The 17,929-nt window shown below is 33.4% G+C and overlaps 2 protein-coding genes across 11 annotated transcripts in view; one reads left to right on the top strand and one right to left on the bottom strand.

Annotated features, from left to right (window-relative positions):
* Positions 1–92: 92 nt before the first annotated feature.
* LOC100370463 (leucine-rich repeat-containing protein 72-like) lies at positions 93–12,256 on the bottom strand. 2 transcript variants are annotated; one of them, XM_085501467.1, is made up of 6 exons: positions 12,135–12,256; positions 6,792–6,865; positions 5,267–5,532; positions 2,556–2,645; positions 1,521–1,701; positions 93–404 (listed from the first exon to the last, which is right to left on the bottom strand). In XM_085501467.1, exons 2-6 carry the CDS (start codon positions 6,848–6,850, stop codon positions 233–235), a joined length of 768 nt encoding a protein of 255 aa, XP_085357593.1. In that variant the 5' UTR covers positions 6,851–6,865; positions 12,135–12,256; the 3' UTR covers positions 93–232. The 2 variants fall into 2 exon arrangements, with proteins under 2 accessions (XP_085357593.1, XP_002735817.2); XM_002735771.4 differs by lacking the exon at positions 12,135–12,256 and adding an exon at positions 7,847–7,900.
* Positions 12,257–12,610: 354 nt separating this feature from the next.
* Positions 12,611–17,929, top strand: part of LOC100371677 (vinculin-like) — a 55,717-nt gene continuing 50,398 nt past the window's right edge. For all 9 annotated transcript variants that reach the window (XM_085501459.1, XM_085501466.1, XM_085501465.1 and 6 more), the window contains exon 1: positions 12,611–12,812. In XM_085501459.1, coding sequence (XP_085357585.1) covers positions 12,756–12,812 — 57 coding nt within the window. In that variant the 5' untranslated portion in view covers positions 12,611–12,755. The remainder of the gene's footprint in view (positions 12,813–17,929) is intronic.

The following is a 17,929-nucleotide window of genomic DNA, read 5'->3' as shown; positions in this document are numbered from 1 at the left end:
TGTGCGATATCGTTTCAACAGAATTCTGTGAAGATTCTTTACATATATGTCAACAATTTTAAGCCACAAAACACAGCTTACCATATCTGCTCTATTAGGAGCGCATCTCATTATTATTTTGACCATAAACACAAGTCAATCACATAAGCTCATGTGCTACTAATAGAGCAAATACCCCGGTATAGTTTTGAATGGAATATTCTACTATTTACAAGGGTCAAAAGACATAGGGTTACTTGAATCTGACAGTGATAACTTGAGGAACAGGCGCAGGATCTGTTGGTTCCTTCTGCCTTCTCTCTTCTAGTTTGGGTACTTTGGACCAATCAAACACAGAGTATTGCATAACAGAACGGTTATTGGCTCTGGCAGTGACTGCATCATCAGGATTCTGTAAAGGAGGACTGAAAGAGAAAATAAAACACAATGACTTACAACTGAGGACATAATAGCATGGCTATTTTTTTGTACCGGCACATAATGACAGTAGGAATGCTTGTCATGCAAGAGTACCAAGGGTAGCACATGACTGTTCTGACTAGAATGCTTGTCATGCATACACATAATATAGGAGGACACACCCATATGTTCTTCACAGCTGTTAGTGCACAGTGACTGGTTGGCAAGAATCAACCATTTGCCCCCTAAAGTAAAAGAATGCATTGTTCACTACTGCTGTTACTAAATATCTATGCTGTATACATCATTATTAAATCTTGTAAATTGAGATTTGTTTTCAAAATGAACTAAAAAGAAAATACTGTAAAATACTTTATTTTTGCTCAGAATTAATTTTTGCTTTTTTCGCTGAAAAAATATCCAGCGAATATACCTTTTTTTCTATATTTTACATTCAACTCATCAAAAATCAGTGAAAATAAACTACATACAAAAAAATAGACTTTTAAGCGAAAATTAATTCTAGCCAAAATAAAGTATTTTACAGTACCGGTAGTAAAAATGACATTATGATGCATATGGGATATGTTTGCTATTTCTTGTTTTCTATTCTAAATCACCACATTTATTACTTTAACACTCAAATAAATCCAGAGAATGACCAGAATATACTTGTATGCATCTCAGATAAATAAAAGACACTTGATTATGAATAGTTCTGATCCATGCATGACATTTGTTATTAAACATGTACATATGCTAGTTTGTTAAAAAGTAAATAACGTCACAGTGCATCAGCCTTATAGATGCACCATGAGAGTAGTGACACGTTAGATGGAGTCAATAATAAAGTAGCAGTACACAAAACTTAAAGGATTATGGTCTTTGCACAGCGTGTATTCCAATTACATGTGAATATACAATATATTTTACACATGTTACGTACGCCACTATGCGTTCCATATCGAACATGAATGCTAGCTATCATTTCTCCTTTCAATTGTATTTTTAGGTACATGAGGTAACACTGTATTTGCCATTTATTATGTACTTACACACCTACCTTTCACTGTTTGTCCTACCCATATGAGTTATCAATAACAAAATCATGCAATACTTACCTATGGAAGTTATTTGCAACCAACTTTTTAGGGTCATAGATATGATTGTCTTCTACTACAGGTGTCGCACCTCTGATCGGGGGTCCCTCACATCTTCTACCAAATGCAATACTTTGTTTCAACACCTCCCTTTCTTGCTGATACAGTTGATTGGCTCTGTCTTGTTCATCCTTTAAAACCTCTGAAGATGAAATAATAAATATATAAGATATATACTGTAAAACATGTTGAAAAAGCGACATGCAAACTTAGCGAATTGTGGTAAAATGACGTAATAGCGAAATGTTGATTTAGCGAATCTCTCTTGTCATTGTTGTTTTCCTGTTTTCACAATACTTGTCTGTTGCATGCCAAAAACAAATGCGCAGTTATACTGTCAAGTGGAATGTGGAAGCACCCCAGATTTTTATGTTTCGGATTACTGTATACAAATCCCCAAGCTTTGGCCATTTTGAATTTATAATAAAGTCATTAGCGACATCTTGAATTGGCGATCAGTTCTCTCGCTAAATTTGCTAAAAAGACATGCTCGCGAAAAAGACATGTTTTACAGTATAACCAAGTGTTCTGAATATCACATATATTAATTAATGAATGTAAAATGTTCAAAGTTTTTGAGAGAAAAACTCTTAATACCGGTAGTAAGAAAAACTAGCAATGATCATTTCACTTGGGTCCTTTAGATCATAGTCAAATCTCAGCAATGCAGTATCTTTTGCATAATATAACTTAATTTATCACATTGGAAAAAACTATCGAAATTCAAAGATTTATTGTATCTTTGAGTACACTCACATTTGTTCATATGTCTAGATTGTCTAAGGGAACAGCATCACAATATTATTTAGAACTGCTATTACTGGAAATTTGAATCAAGCTTGCATACCATACTTTCTGACTGAAACTAGCAAAAGTAATTGCACATAATGATATGATGATCAGTGCATATACCAAACAAATGAGTGAATCCAACCATACCATGTACTTAAGTACGATAAGTCAATAACTTCATATAAAACAGGGATCCATACTAACCTGATCTGTCAAGCAGTTCTATTGATGGAACAAAGTGTATCACATACATTCTATATTCATGTTCTTGGGCTAACGGGTTGCTGAATAAATCTGCAATAGACAAGTACTATACTAATATAAAAACATGTTACAGACATAGAATATATACACTATTATATGTATATCATGCATATTTTCAACCAATCTAAAAATAATACTGGCTCTTAAAAAATTGTCCTCAATATCCCAGCTCGGTTATCTGGACCCTCCAATGATGGAATATGTCAACCAATCAGAAATGGCCTTACAAAACAGATTATTCTATGCACACTAATTGTAACAAAGGTCTTGATTGATGGATGATAAATATAATTTCAAATGCAATTCTCATGTGGAGCTTAGAGATACTAAGCTACTTCGACTTTAATGCGATTAGCTTTCACTCCGCGAATACTAAAGTGACAATATACTAGATATAATACCCTTGGGAGTGCCTACTTGTTGTACACTGAATAAATTCTGTATATTTGAATGTGAGTGATTGATTATACAAAGTATAATTGCCTTCACTCTTGCTAGCTGGGATTCCAATCTGATTATAATCACATCTTTTGTGTGGTATATACTGGGAATTGTATTCTTATTTCATTTTAACTATTTGTTATTATTTTGTACTTTTTACAATGACCAAAACCTAAAAAAAAAGAAAACTACCAGATATAAATAATAAATTAATCAAAGAAAGCTTAGAAGAATTTCTGTGCTGAGAATATTGGAAACATATTAAAAATGAATTAGGCTTCTAAACATGACTCTTGGCAACTAATAATTGTCTGCTATTCGGGAAGTACAACGTGAAAACAATGTGATCCACATTATTGAAGTTTATTATACACAAAATATATTTTTACATCCGTAGTTTTCAGTCTACTTTATTCCAGAGCACCTCTACCACAAGTTCAAATTAAATCTGATTTTTTGAGATATCAGAAATTGGCTAATAATAATTAGATAATCAAAATGCATGTTTTTCATTATTAAAGTAATCACGTCTGTGGATTACCCCAGAGCATCAATGAACCAAATTTCAATGAAATATGATGATTATGCACATTGTGTAAATTTGGCAAATTTTTTTCAAATTTCAATCCAAATCTAATTGTTCCCTGCAGACACTTATATACCAAGATTTATTGAAATGCATTGATGGAAAAGGTGAGAACTAGGCAAATAAGGTAATAAATATGCATGGATTTTAATGAAAAACTAATAAAGTCTGCACAATGTCACAGACCATCAATGTACCAAGTTTTATTGAAATGTGATTAGAACCTGAGATATGAATATGAAGTGTACCATACCTAACGCCTTTACTAACCCTAAGCTACACAAACTTGACTTAAGTTTGATTAAATATTAATATAAATTATGAAAAATAGTGAGGGTTGTCACATGGTAGGTTTGTTCTCACTTGGTAGGTGTAAAGTTAAATGTAAGTCATCAAAACGTTGATATGACAGAAGCACACATACACACACACTAACTGCAAAGACTCCTTAGTAGTGCATATGCTTATGTAAATCACAACAGAGCTATATTAGACAAAATAAGTCATAGCTTAATGATTCAGTGTACAACAAATAATTTAAGTGGTTTATAATATGAGCTTTATTGCAGATGTGATTCTATATAAGGTACACAATTTATGTTTAAAAAAATAATAATCAAGCCATTGAAAATGTCTCCGCTTGTACATGTACCTATATGACAAATGAACTGTCAGCATTAATGATTCTATATAAGGTACACAATTTATGTTTAAAAAAATAATAATCAAGCCATTGAAAATGTCTCCGCTTGTACATGTACCTATATGACAAATGAACTGTCAGCATTAATGATTCTATATAAGGTACACAATTTATGTTTAAAAAAATAATAATCAAGCCATTGAAATGTCTCCGCTTGTACATGTACCTATATGACAAATGAACTGTCAGCATTAATATGTTCCATTTTGTGCGAGTGCATTTCCTAGTTTTGGACAGCAAGATGACTTAAAAAGTTATGAGTCTTTAAAGACATATGTCTATGTTGGCAAAATGTAATAAAAAAATGGGTGTCCGTTGGCCATATTCTCTTTTCACTGTGAGATCTCATGTGAAAGACATGAATCCAACAAAAATAGAATGATTCGATTTTGAACTTAAATTTCTTTTTTATAGTTCAATGTCAAAATGCCCATCTTTCAGCAAGGAATGATGTTGAGATACCCTTACTTCATCAAAATTGAGCATCATCAAATGTGTACAGCATATAAACCATACAAATACCCCAAAAATAGTTTTGAGTCTGTCAATCCCAGACAATGTTTTGGTGCCACTAGAACGCTATGTTTTTACATTCTCTTTAATGCATAATGAAGGACCCTGCAGTGAATGAAAAAATAGTCTATTGAGACATGTTTGGTTCTAATTGGATAGTGGACAATCGACTTGTATCTTGCACTGCATAGTGCTCTATGTTGATGAATTGATAAAACCCGTCTTGTCATATATTTTGTTGTTGCGAGGTCTTGTATCAATTGTGTATCAAGATTGAAAAAACAACAGAACCCAATCCATAAACCAGTCCAGTCAGGGGCTAATCAAAGCCTAAAACTAAGATCATTAGATTGGGATTCTACATGTACTTAAGATTATATCACAGAAACAAAACTCGTACAAACTTACTGAGGACCTTGAGTGATTGCATAGCTTTGAATTCTTGAACTGTTTCTTCCAATTTTGTTAACTGATTTCTCTGTAACATCAATGTGTGAAGACTCGTAAGGTGTTTCAATGCCCCCGAGATATCAACCAGTTGGTTGTTTTCTAAATAAAGTTCTGCAAGTCTGTAGTTGAATTTTAGACAGTTTATCCTTCTTAGTTTATTGCCATTCAAATAAAGATTCTTTAACATTTTGAATCTTGACAAGTTTGTTACTGATTGTAGATCACTGTAAAATAAACATTAAGAGATTCTTATACACTAGTAATCAATAGAATACCGGTACCATGGTTTCTCTATTAGTAGCACATATGCACCATCATCCAATTCACAATTCACACATTCACCAATTCACACATGGCTGAAGCCATGGCCGATTCTATGAATCTGTGCATGATCATGTTAGAAAAAGCTGTATTTGACCTCAGTTAAAGTGAATGATTGGGTGTGCCTAGCAGCCAAGCAAATGTCCCATGGTACAATTGAATAGCATTATTTTGTCTGTTACAGTTAAGCTTTTTGAGAAACGTGTTTTAAACCCAGATTTTTTAAATAACTCAGAACAACAAAAAGTACTCCATCTTTAACAATATATGATTTTTTCAGTCTATGTCACCAGGCTAGATTTTGAGATATTGCATAATATCTCTGTCGTAGTGGTGGTGGTGTACAGTTTATGGCAAAAAATAAATAAATTCTGAGTATTTTAATTCATGAGTAGGCTTCTACCTTAAACCAATTTATTTTGCAGTCTTATATCACATGACAGCTTAACTGACATAAACATATGACTTTGTATTTGATATCCCATGGAAACATATCACAGCATATGACCATTTACCTTGGGAATGCATCAGAGCATGCGCCGTTGTGTTTTGATTTCGTCGAGAGTGAATACAGGTTTATAGTGAGAAATCTGCCAAGGTATAATGACGAGGTGATGGCCGAATAAACCTTGGCTGGTGAAGATGCACATGCACTTACATAGTAAAAATGTCAAAATAAGCCATATTTTTTAATTATGCAGTGACCATTAAATGCAATTTTTGGATAATATGTGCTTCTATTCCAACATTCACTTTCAAGATCTTGCAAAAACAATTTGCTTTTGAAAAAATAAGGTGGTGCGCGATTTTTTTTTTATAAAATATTATACGACATATAAATTTTGGAGGTTTTAATAATTTGTCAACAAATTGGCAAAATAAATGCAAAAAAAAAATCATCCTTTTTTTTTATGGTGGTAGGGCATGCTAACTAGAAACATTTTTTAGACCAAATAGAGATTAATACGGTACTGTACATTGTATTTAAATATTTTAACTTTTTTCGTTTTATCTAACTGCTGATATACATGTAATAAAATGTAATGACAATTCAGCATTTGTCTTGTATCCATTTATTATGGAAGTATTCATTATGGAATAGAAAAAAACAAACAGCTTGAGTGACAGAACAACCCACCATATCTTATTTTATTTTTCTTACCTATCGGCCAGATATAGTTGAGTCACGTCTATATCTTTCCTAATACCTTCATTTTCCATCTGTTCTTTTATTAACTAGGATAATAGGAAAAAAACATAAAAAAACATTAAATTTAAACATTTTTTATATTTATTATAGTAGCGATACCTACTTATTTCATAAAGCCCATTCCGCACTTGGCAAGGTGGTGCAAAATAGTGCAATATTTTCATGAATATTGTTCATAACAAGTCTTGGAAATACTACATCAATCCTTATTCCTTATTTCGAACTTGCATTTCCTAATATGGTAAAATGCAGATACCCAGGTCACATCATCATTCCTTATTTGGAACTTGCATTTCCTAATATGGTAAAATGCAGATACCCAGGTCACATCATCATTCCTTATTTGGAACTTGCATTTCTTAATATGGTAAAATGCAGATACACAGGTCACATCATCATATCATATTCATAATTTGCATTTCCTAATATGGTAAAAATGCAGATACCCAGGAGTTCTGTTACTGTGTTGGTCAGAGCAAGTTTAATTGACACACAAATGGGACTGACACAAAAATGTTCATGCGAGTAAATATTTCACATAATAGTACCAAGCCAATAATAATGATATGAGAATAATGAGTGGAACTCTAAAGTGTTAATATAGTTACTGAACCTCATCACATGCCCTTAACTCTTATCTGCCCTTGCTTAGTACCTAGATGATAATTGTACAGTAATATTATTATTACCAAATTTAAATAAATAATAGCATGTTGCGGCGAATTCTATGTGACAGGCAGTTTAGCTATCGAAATAGCTTTTTTAATAGATAATTCATTGATTTTTGTGAAACATGTCAGCAGCATTGTCCATGTCATGTCCACAGGCGCCTGTGATTATGTCGTTGACGTTAGTTTAATAATTACTCAAAATCACATTATGAAATAATAAAAATTAAACAAACAACAACTGGTAAATATCATACTAGGTGTATAGTGAATTCTGTCAATTAAAGGTTCCATGTATATTCCATGGATGACACAGTGACAACACTTAGAAAGAAATACCTTTTCCGATCGCATTTCTGTTGATGTTGATGTTGCTACGACCGCCATTTTGAATTTTATTAAAACGACGCTAACCGTAGCATTCGTAGCACATTTTTCGTAAATTAATACTCGTTACTGTCGATATTATGTAATATAAAATAAACAGTGACATTGTATATGATGCTAAAAAAAGAAATGAATCTAATTAGTGACTGATAGGAAAATATAATTAAAATATCGAACGAATTTGTTCTAGCAAATACATTGCCTCGTTGACAGCTCAATCATAACAAATAGCGCCCACTGTGTTCAATTTAATTAACAAGGCGAGATTTAGCAAAAATCAGCTACATTCACGTATCCATACTAGCCACTGTTATGGTATTCAAATTATAACAGCTCACACAAAAATGTATTTACACATGCAAATGAGGCGTTGGCGTTGGTGAGAATTGTCTATTCTAACGTAAATGACAAATTAAAAAAAAAATACTGTAGATATTGGTATGCGAACACGGTAAAGAACGACCAGTGAACGACTAAAGCTTTCAAACACTGCACTGGCAAATAGAAGTGAACTTGGGCGTTACCCACTTATAATGGGTACTATGGTTAAGACAAAATATGGCAAAATGAGTAGTAACTAACTGAACAAACTAAAAACTTGATTATGAGCACTATTTGCTATGATTGTATTAACATGTAATCACAGTCCCTAGAGTGATAGAGGAACTGTGATGTAATCTCAATGTTTGCAATATAGTGGGAATCAAACACTGTCTACATTTTACACAGTAATCATAGTAAATAGAGTTACATTATAACGGATTTGTACTTACCGAGGTTGATATTTCTGATGGAGGATCTTTTTATATATTTGCTCTAGTAATGATAAACTTATTTATCATAGTATCTTGACGAATATTATAGATTACTGTTAGTGTTTTTTTTATTTATTTACCAACTGTGTATTGTGTACATTTCAAATAAAGAAGCATATTCTTTGCCCAAATTATTCTTACCGGGTGGAGTGGTTCAGGATTTATAAAGCATGGTTACTATTTACACTGTAAGTCATGAAATATGAAATGTCCAAATTATGCCTAAATGTAACATCAAATCATTTTGTCATCTGAATATCATTAATAATCAAACAGAGATTATTGGTGCATTGTGCACAAATTCACAAGTTCAACGATTAAATATTTACAAATCGGGATAGTACTTAAATCAAGGATATCCCCCATCAGATGTGCGTACTGGTTCACATCGACCAAATCTCATCCTGGCACAAACCCATATCCGCATATTGGGACGGAGGAAACACGTACCTATTTTTCAACATTCTTATCCCCAGTTTTTCCGTGTGCCGCATTCGTGCATCATGGGATATTATTGTGGCAGTAACTTACTAGTAACACTCGTATTTGGAGATCGCAGATGCAATTAAATTATATATTCGTTTTGTTGTTTCGGCGCTGCATGAGTCTTGTCCGTTTTTGTCATTATATAAAATCTTTACAGTATTAGAATGCCAATGTCAAGCTCTCTATCAATAACTCGAGCTACCTGTATAACCACAGGGGTTCAAATATATATATTTTTAAAATAAGAAATTCATCGAAGTCAGGCAAAGTTTAACTATGTCTGTCAATAATATTTTGAAATTGAAGATGATTGATTTGTTTGGATTTCATGATTGATTTTGAGATTGGTCACGTAGTTTTATATATAGTTGTTTACTTTTACTGAAAATGGGAGCAGAAAGCTGTATACAATATGTGTTGCTGAATAACATCAAGCTTATAGCCTCGAATAATTGATAATCTTCTCGGGGATTGAATAAGTCGTCGACCATAGATTTCCTCTAATCATGATGGCTAATATCTGATATGAGTCGTGAATTAGTATCGTCGTAAAAACCAGGCCTTTTTGCGACATCTAATAATTACCGCACGACAGTTTGTAGTATAGCGGATAGTATACTACAGAGGGCGATAATGCGAATATCATACTAGTATGTGTCTTTATAGACCTTCTACAGAGGATTTACAAAATGTACGCATTGTGGCAAAAAAAGACATTATAAGGTGTCTAGCGCCATCTGTGGTGACATTTCCCGATCATCAGCTTGTCAATAGTTTAAAAATAACCTCTGTAAAAAAAAAATCATTTATTCGAGAAAGCTTGGAAAGAACTGCCCTAAGTATCTATGTACCAAGTTTCATTGAATTTGATGAGTGGTGACACTAGTGTTACGATTAAACATTGACTAATTAATAAGCAAATTAGATCTTTAATATACATGGATTTTAACCAAAAAATAATCAGGTCTGGTCACTAACCAAAAGCATCTATGTACTGAGTATTTCTGGTATATTAATGTAGTCCAATGCCCTCTTTAAGAGGGCGATAGTGAGTGGAATATACGACCTGAATCAATCTGAAAACGTGTAAGGAACTGTACTGAGATTTTAGTGCAATCACCAGGGTACGGTAACACTAATCTATACAACTGAATAGGAGAGGGAGTCGTAACATGTTCATGGGTGTGTGAATGCATTTTCAATCTTGACACATACCATCAAAAACCATCGCAACACCAATACATATTAAAAGTATCACAATACAACATATACATTTTGTATCACTTACTGTCACAGTCAAATCTACGTCGAAAATAATGTTATAACCTGCGCTGATGCAGATTAGTGAGATCAAAGTGTCTTGATTTAATCAAAAAACTTTAAAATAGCTACTTTGGTTGGGAAATGTATTGGGAACTCAAGCAATATAGTGAAGACCAACACGAAGCTGTCTTCACTATCAAATATGGTTTGTTTGAATTCAGTTTTTAAGTTTGATGCAGACTTTGAACAACAGCCTGACATTCTGGAAGAAGTCGTTATTTTAATGTTCATGATAATAACAGTTGAAACATATAGAAGTTGCAAACATTGAGGTAATAAGCAAGTGGAGTTATATATAATATTTAAAAGGGTTCAACTTCATTTCAGCTGATTTAGTTGATACAATGTGTGAGTCACAGTCCCTCCAGTCCCTCCACAGTTGAGGGACTGTGTGTGAGTGTATGATTTCAAGTGTTTCTTGAATTAGAATTAGAAGTGCTGGAATGACGTCACCAGAGGATGGACGCATGGTGGATGGACGAAATTGTATAACCCAAAAGGGCAGTTGAATACGGTTTCTCGCAAACTGGCTTTGTTGAATGGTAGAGTTGATGCCAATTTGAATGTTCTTTTCCGTGAAATATTTAAGTTGTATTGACCTTGTTGATAATGTAATATTATATGTGACATAATGATATATATGATTTGTAATATAAATTAGTTTTAATGTAATGTCAGTTTAATGTCGTGAACATTTAGTTTACTTATCATTTATTTATCTCGTACCGGTATGAGCGTTATTAATAAGGACGCGGTTAAAATTCACTGAGGTTGTTTAATGGCATTTATTAAACCGACAATTCATTAGCCAAGGAGGTGTTCAGCATATTTCGTGCAAATATGTTCGGAAGGTTGTACCTTTTTATGACTTTCGAAAAACACCAGCCACCCGGCGGTGGTTCAGTCCAGTTCCCGGCCATAGTCACAGTGCATATTCAAGGCAGACGACTGAATGTTGGTGTCCACGCAAACTATCGCCTTCTCTCACGGCTTTGTTACAGTTCAGAAAACTTTCTCTCCACGGCAATTTGCTGGAACGCTCAGTGCACTTTGAAATGTCAAAATGACACAAACTGACCACAGGACAACTGACCACCGCCCGCATGGAAAAAAGGAACCAACTGTGACGTATACCAGTAACTGACCTGACACTTTTTTGATGCAATCGACGAGATTTTGTTTTAAACACTGTTCTCATGGGACGAGGACACGGTTCAGACAATTGCCCCCGGGGTATAATGTCTGACAATATCGGTTTGTTATACTAACAGCTTATCATTACAGCACGAAATAGAAACTTTCTAGTACGAATACAACAACACAAAACAACAAACAACTTCTTGAAATTGTTAGTCGAATAATGTTGTTTTATTTGTTACAAAAAAAAAAAAAAAAAAAAAATAAATAAATAAATAAAAAAATTCCCTAGACAAATTATTTAAAGAATATAGTGGTATTTGTCGTTCATTCATGGGAGATAGTTAAACACAACGGCAAATGTCATATTCTGATAGTAGACAGAAAAAACAGCTTTATCAACCTTGGAAATCAATATTACAACTTGTTTTTTTTAAATTTAAAATGGGTGATCATACTGACAATTAAAAGTCACTTACGCTCTGGCAGCAAACTGGTATTCTCACTCACTAGTACAGATACAGTACTATTATTTTTATGATGGCCATGTACGCGAGCTCATCGTAATATTAGGCTATGGTATGACTTTATCCAGCGGAGAATACGGATTTAAACGCGGACATTTGTCTTGCTCGTGGTGTATTTCCTTTCATTGCCCACACGCGCAGATCAGCTGGTCGAATCAAAACAGTGACTTATGCCTGAGCAATGCTATATTTGGCATACGAAAAGAATCACAACTATTCGGGACCGGCGAGACCGTTTCGAGGTACCCATTTGACTATTATTATTCAATTGTCAAGATATTTTGGATTCAATACGAACATAATTAAGCGAACATGCTATTGCATTACACTGAGTACTAGTTATATGAAAAAAGGTGATCTAAAATAAGCAGTTGTATAAAAGTGGTTTTGAGAAACCGAACATCAAGCGTCCATGTTGTATGGGGGCGTCCTTCTTCCGAGTTGAGTCTTTACTTGAAGCTGGTGAGTGGGTTGTGTTGTAGAAGTCTCCCAGGAACTCACTCAGACGTGTACGATCGTCAGTAGATCTTTGCTCAGGAAGTTCAGTAACAGTTATGCTACAAGTCTGACAACATGCCTGTATTTCACACGAAGACGATCGAGAGTATTTTGGAGCCTGTCGCTTTGCAGGTAAGACAGAGCAGTCAGTCAGGGTTTTAACTGTGGTTCGATGACCGCCACGACTAATGATATGGACATTGAAAGGCTGGAGCATACTGTGTATATACGAGTGTCCTAAAATACCAAATGCGAGCTTTCTATTTTTATAAACCTAGATGTCAAAAAATGTAAATATTCCCAAAACAACTCGGACCTTCCGAAGTGAGCAGTCCTTGTGCGATCATCATTAATATTTGGTGTGCTTTTGTTAAAAGTTTGAGTCGTTGTGATGTTGATTTTCTCCACACCCAGGAACGAATGAATGAGATATGACCCCGAGCTCACTTTGCTGGGGATTGACAGTAAACAAAACGGTTAAGTCACTCGTAAACGTGTCTAACGAGTTCACAGTGTACTATAATAGAAGTTTTTCACACTAACTGTAAATGCTACAGTGACCGTGGATTTCGAAAATATTGTAAACATTTTATTAGTATGATGAGGTCATGGGTCAGTCTACATAACCACCATAACCCAGCATATAGCTAGCTTGTTTAGTCCCAAGTATCAAGATCCGGGGTGACTTCATGGAGCTAAAATTTTTTTTTTAAGCTTTAAAGTAACTGGTTACACTTGATAATACAAGTTGTGTGTCTTTATTTGATTTGATTCACATTTAGGCAAGTAACTATTTCCCCTACAAATTAAGAACACCCGTTCTGTACTAATATATATATTTTATAAACGTTGAGAAATTTCAAAGAGCCTTGACACACCCCTGTCACCATCTAGACATTGAGACTCACAGACTAAACCCCATGAAGGACACTAATAACCCTGTATCACAGTGGATTTGTATAACAATTCAGACTAAAATTAAACTAGAGAATTAACTTGTACAAAGCAAATGCATTTAATATTGCTGAGTTTTATTCAAATGCAAAAAAAAAAAGATGTTGTAATTCATGAGTAATGATGAATCCGAAAGTTGAAATATCCATCTTTCCTTCGAGAACGGCAGTAGTTTTGAATCTAGGTCATTTGTAAAATCAGCTTAGCCACACAGTTAAATCTTGTTGTTTATCTAACACAAAATACCAGAAATTCCATAGTTTTACCTTGTTGCTGGCGAGGATGACTTATGAAAAATTCTGCTAGCGAAATCCAAAAAGGATAACATTTTTCAAAATTTCAACCTATTGTTTCAAATCCCCTGTGTGAATAGGATAATAAAATCTCATGTCTTAGTAATGTACTCAACAATTATAAACATTAATTTCTTTACAGAATAGAAGGTCCCCTGAGAGGAGGGAGGGGGTCTCCCTTAGGTAACACTGCAGGCTTCTCTGCTGTGACTCATCACAGTTGCTATAACAATGCAGATGATTGATCCAGGAAGTTTTGGCTTCTCACTGACAGTGCTGAAATGGGTCACTTGTCAATTGCATTCTTAGTCTGGTATGTCCAATATCCTGTGACAGTATCCTCTATTGTAGAGTGACATAAACCCAGTGTTATTACCAGGCTAGGATTTAGTGATATTCGTACATTGGCAGACATACAACTCATAAATTGTACGGAAGATACCTGGGGTGTACACCCTGTAGATTTCCATGCATCTAGAGTACAGATATTTGTCTTCTTGACTGAGACTCAGAATTATATGCATACACATTATCTTTGAATATTTTCATAATATTAAAATTTCACATGGGAAGCCCAGAAAACTGAAAATAAAAAAATGTTCTTCTCAATTTGATTGCACATGCATTTTAATTAAATTAAATTTTAATTGAAATTGTCATTGAAATGGTGCTTTTATTTTGATTTTTTGTATGAATTCTTAAATTCTGATAAAAAACTGAAAAACAACAACTGACACTTGAATTTATTTGGTTCCTGAACTAACAGATAAATCCCGGTTTAAAATTTTTTTTTTTTACTCATTTTACGAAATCAACTGGGTTTGACTCGTTAAGTAATGAATGAAACACTAATGGGTCATATGGGTCTATGACCTGAGCTTGTGAAGTCCTGCTGGGATGGAGAATATAAATCTACATCTGTCAGTTATATGTCTTTTAGGTATTAATGACATCACACTTATATGACAAATTTTTGATGGTATAATTCAAAGGTAATTCCAGGCATTGTGTTTCCCCTGAGAAAGGAAGTCTTTCAATTACTTAGTGAAAGTTGCATAATTTCATATAAATACAAACACTACTTATTACTGCACCAAACTCAATTTGATGTAATTCAATATTTTAACCTGAAGCTGTATTGACTTATTTCTCACATTCTCATTGTATATTCAGTTTTGATCCTGCTTTAAAAATTAGTCTCTATGGTGATATTAAATAAATAATCCTGAGAATAATTACTTTTTAGCCGTATTCAGAATTTAAACCTTGCACATTTTCTTTTTCAAATTTATTATATTTTATTGTTCACAATATGCCTTAATCTTTTGTGTGTGAGAAATATTCTGCAGCATTTTTCGTGACATGTGAAATTCAAGAAAATTGTGACTAATAAAATCCAGTATTGTACCAGTATCACCAGTAATAGTTTTGAAAAGTAACCTGCTTCAGCGCTTTAAAGTGGTTCGATTATTTGCTAAATTATTTGAAAGATGTATGTACAAATGTAGGAAAAAGAGCCATGAAACAAATTGATTAGTTACACAGTTCATGTGTCTTGGAACCTGACTGATTTATTTTTTGTTTTGATAATCTAATATCTCATCATGCATTGGCACATGCTTAACACAACATACCTCGATAATGTATAATGTTTATATATAAGTTTGCTTGGATGTATTGACGATATTATGAGTTTTAAATTTTAAAAGGTAGGGGTCTAAACAGATGTATAGAAACACTTGAGTGTCAGGTGTGTGTCTGTAGGGAATTCGTCAAATCCAACATTTAAATATCAGTTAAAAAAATTGTATGTGTCATTGATAAAATTTGATGTCGTCATAGGATACTTGAGTCTCATTTGCAACCAAATCAATGAAAATGCTCAATAATTTGCAAATTTGTTGAACCTTTCATATCTTGCTAATACCATAATTTGGTGTATCCCACTTCAAAGACTACTAACAAAATATATCAGATAATACAACTTATAATAAATCATTCCACAGAGCAATCTTGTTACCGTGAACTTGACCTTGTTTTGACCCCTAAGTTAATAGTAAAGTTGCCAAGCAATATTAAACAGTGTAATTCAATAAGTACCCCTTAGCTACACCTCACTTTTAAAGCTGCCAAGTGTTCCCCTAGGACTTCTCCAAATTACATTTTTATTGAAGGATTTATTTCTCAATTATTTTTCCTCGTTGATTTGAATTATTAGAATATTTGACAATTGAGAAATAGGACACAACTTAACAATAAAACATTTTCAAGCATTTTAATTCTGTACAGCCTGTTGGCATTCAATATTTTTTGACATAGTTGTTAAATAAACTTAACACTTCCTGAAGCTTAAATTTATTGCGCTGACGTGTAAGAGAATTGCATCCTTGACTAACTCTGAATCACTTGGTAGCTGTGATGTTTGCTTTCTTCTACTCATATGTAAATTTCGTGATCAATTACCGTCAGTGACAAGTGGCCCAGTCTACTATGAATATTAACACTTAATGATTAACATTTACAATGTGGAGCTTACTACATTTATGTCATCAGTAATATCCTCCCGATTGGAATTTCCTGCTGCGTACTCTCAACATTAATTCTTCTCGTACTAAAGTTACCGCTCTTCTTACTTTAATATACATTGCGGCATGCCAGTGCTTAAATAAAAACTAATGAACATTTAACAATTTAAAAATAAATTCTCACTGATTCATGGTTTTACCTTTTGTGAAATAATTTCAATCATTGTAATTATGATTAAATTTTGATAGAATCATTCACAATTATAATGGTTTTATATTTTCTCTTTATTTATTATAAGATTTCATTTCATGGGTTATCTCGCTAGATATCTCCGATTTATGAGATGGTGCTTTAGGTCAAAGGTTATCCATGGTGATGCAGGATGGGTTTTAACATTTACACTCTACACATAGGTCATTACTTTCCGGTATAGCAGGAATGATGATAATCGTAAATAAATGGTAGCCATTGGAAATGTATGTATGTATGTATGTATGTATGTATGTACATATGTAAGCCTGTCTGATGCTATTTTTTCTGGATATATCCAGTGTCACGAACTGTAATATTTATATATTTATATTTCACAGAGTTGAAATAGAATGCACAGCAATGGTGTACAATTTCTGTATCCCACTTTTTTAAATCCCATGATGAAATTGAAAGTGTAATTTTTTGAAGACAAAAAACAGCCTCAAACATCGTAATCTATCATAGCCTTGAATTATTTGGTATTAAAGCCCAGTTACCTATACTGTACTCGTTGAAGCTTATGAAAAGGTTTCTTGTTAATCCAGAATAAAATTACAAAAGAACACATTCACCAAAGATTCATCATATTTCTCCAAGCAGTGAACTTTTTGACCTGTGTTGTACTTTTCACATGCCTTGGTGAAATCTACATTCTATTCACAATTACTTCCAATAAAGTCTGTGTACGCATGTATAATTTAAAGTCACTTATGTTGACTGTCATATGTAAATAATTATTCTAGATAACTTTTTATGAAAACAACTCTCAGCTTCTGTATTATAATTTTAAATGCAAGAAATAAATGATTTGATTACGCGTGTATACTGTAAACAGCATTAATTTTTAGAAAAAGAAGCCATTGTGTGTCAGGGAAAAATTGTAAAAGATTTCATGTCCTCGCAAATGCTGTAGAATTATTTGGATTATATAACGAATGTGTCTGATGTTGAAAATTTAACGGTCGTCAAAAATTAAATGATTTACAAATTTTGTCTTTCTGTGTTTATATTTTGATTATATAGCGAACGTCATGTCTGGTGTCGAATATTTAACGGTCGTCAAAAATTGAGCGATTTACAAATTCCGTGTTTCAGCCTATTAAACAATTAAGTGTTGTACAAAAATGTACTTACAGTGCGTACTTGTGTACATTATATTCAATACAATGGAAATGCTAATGGCGTCACTTGACAAGATGACTTAGCATTATAGGAGATATATTT

The sequence above is a fragment of the Saccoglossus kowalevskii genome, chromosome 7 (genome assembly GCF_978046115.1).
Source record: "Saccoglossus kowalevskii chromosome 7, keSacKowa6.1, whole genome shotgun sequence".
Lineage (NCBI taxonomy): Eukaryota > Metazoa > Hemichordata > Enteropneusta > Harrimaniidae > Saccoglossus > Saccoglossus kowalevskii.
Note: the sequence above shows the minus strand (reverse complement) of the source record. Positions and strands in the feature narration are given on the sequence as shown.

Excerpts from the sequence above, each read along its gene's own strand:
- LOC100370463 (XM_002735771.4), bottom strand. The coding sequence starts at position 7,894 with ATGGCGGTCGTAGCAACATCAACATCAACAGAAATGCGATCGGAAAAG. Across the intron at positions 1,702-2,555 it reads AGAACTGCTTGACAGATCAG|AGGTTTTAAAGGATGAACAA; the intron begins GTTAGTATGGAT and ends TTTCATCTTCAG. Across the intron at positions 405-1,520 it reads GTTGCAAATAACTTCCATAG|TCCTCCTTTACAGAATCCTG; the intron begins GTAAGTATTGCA and ends TTTCTCTTTCAG.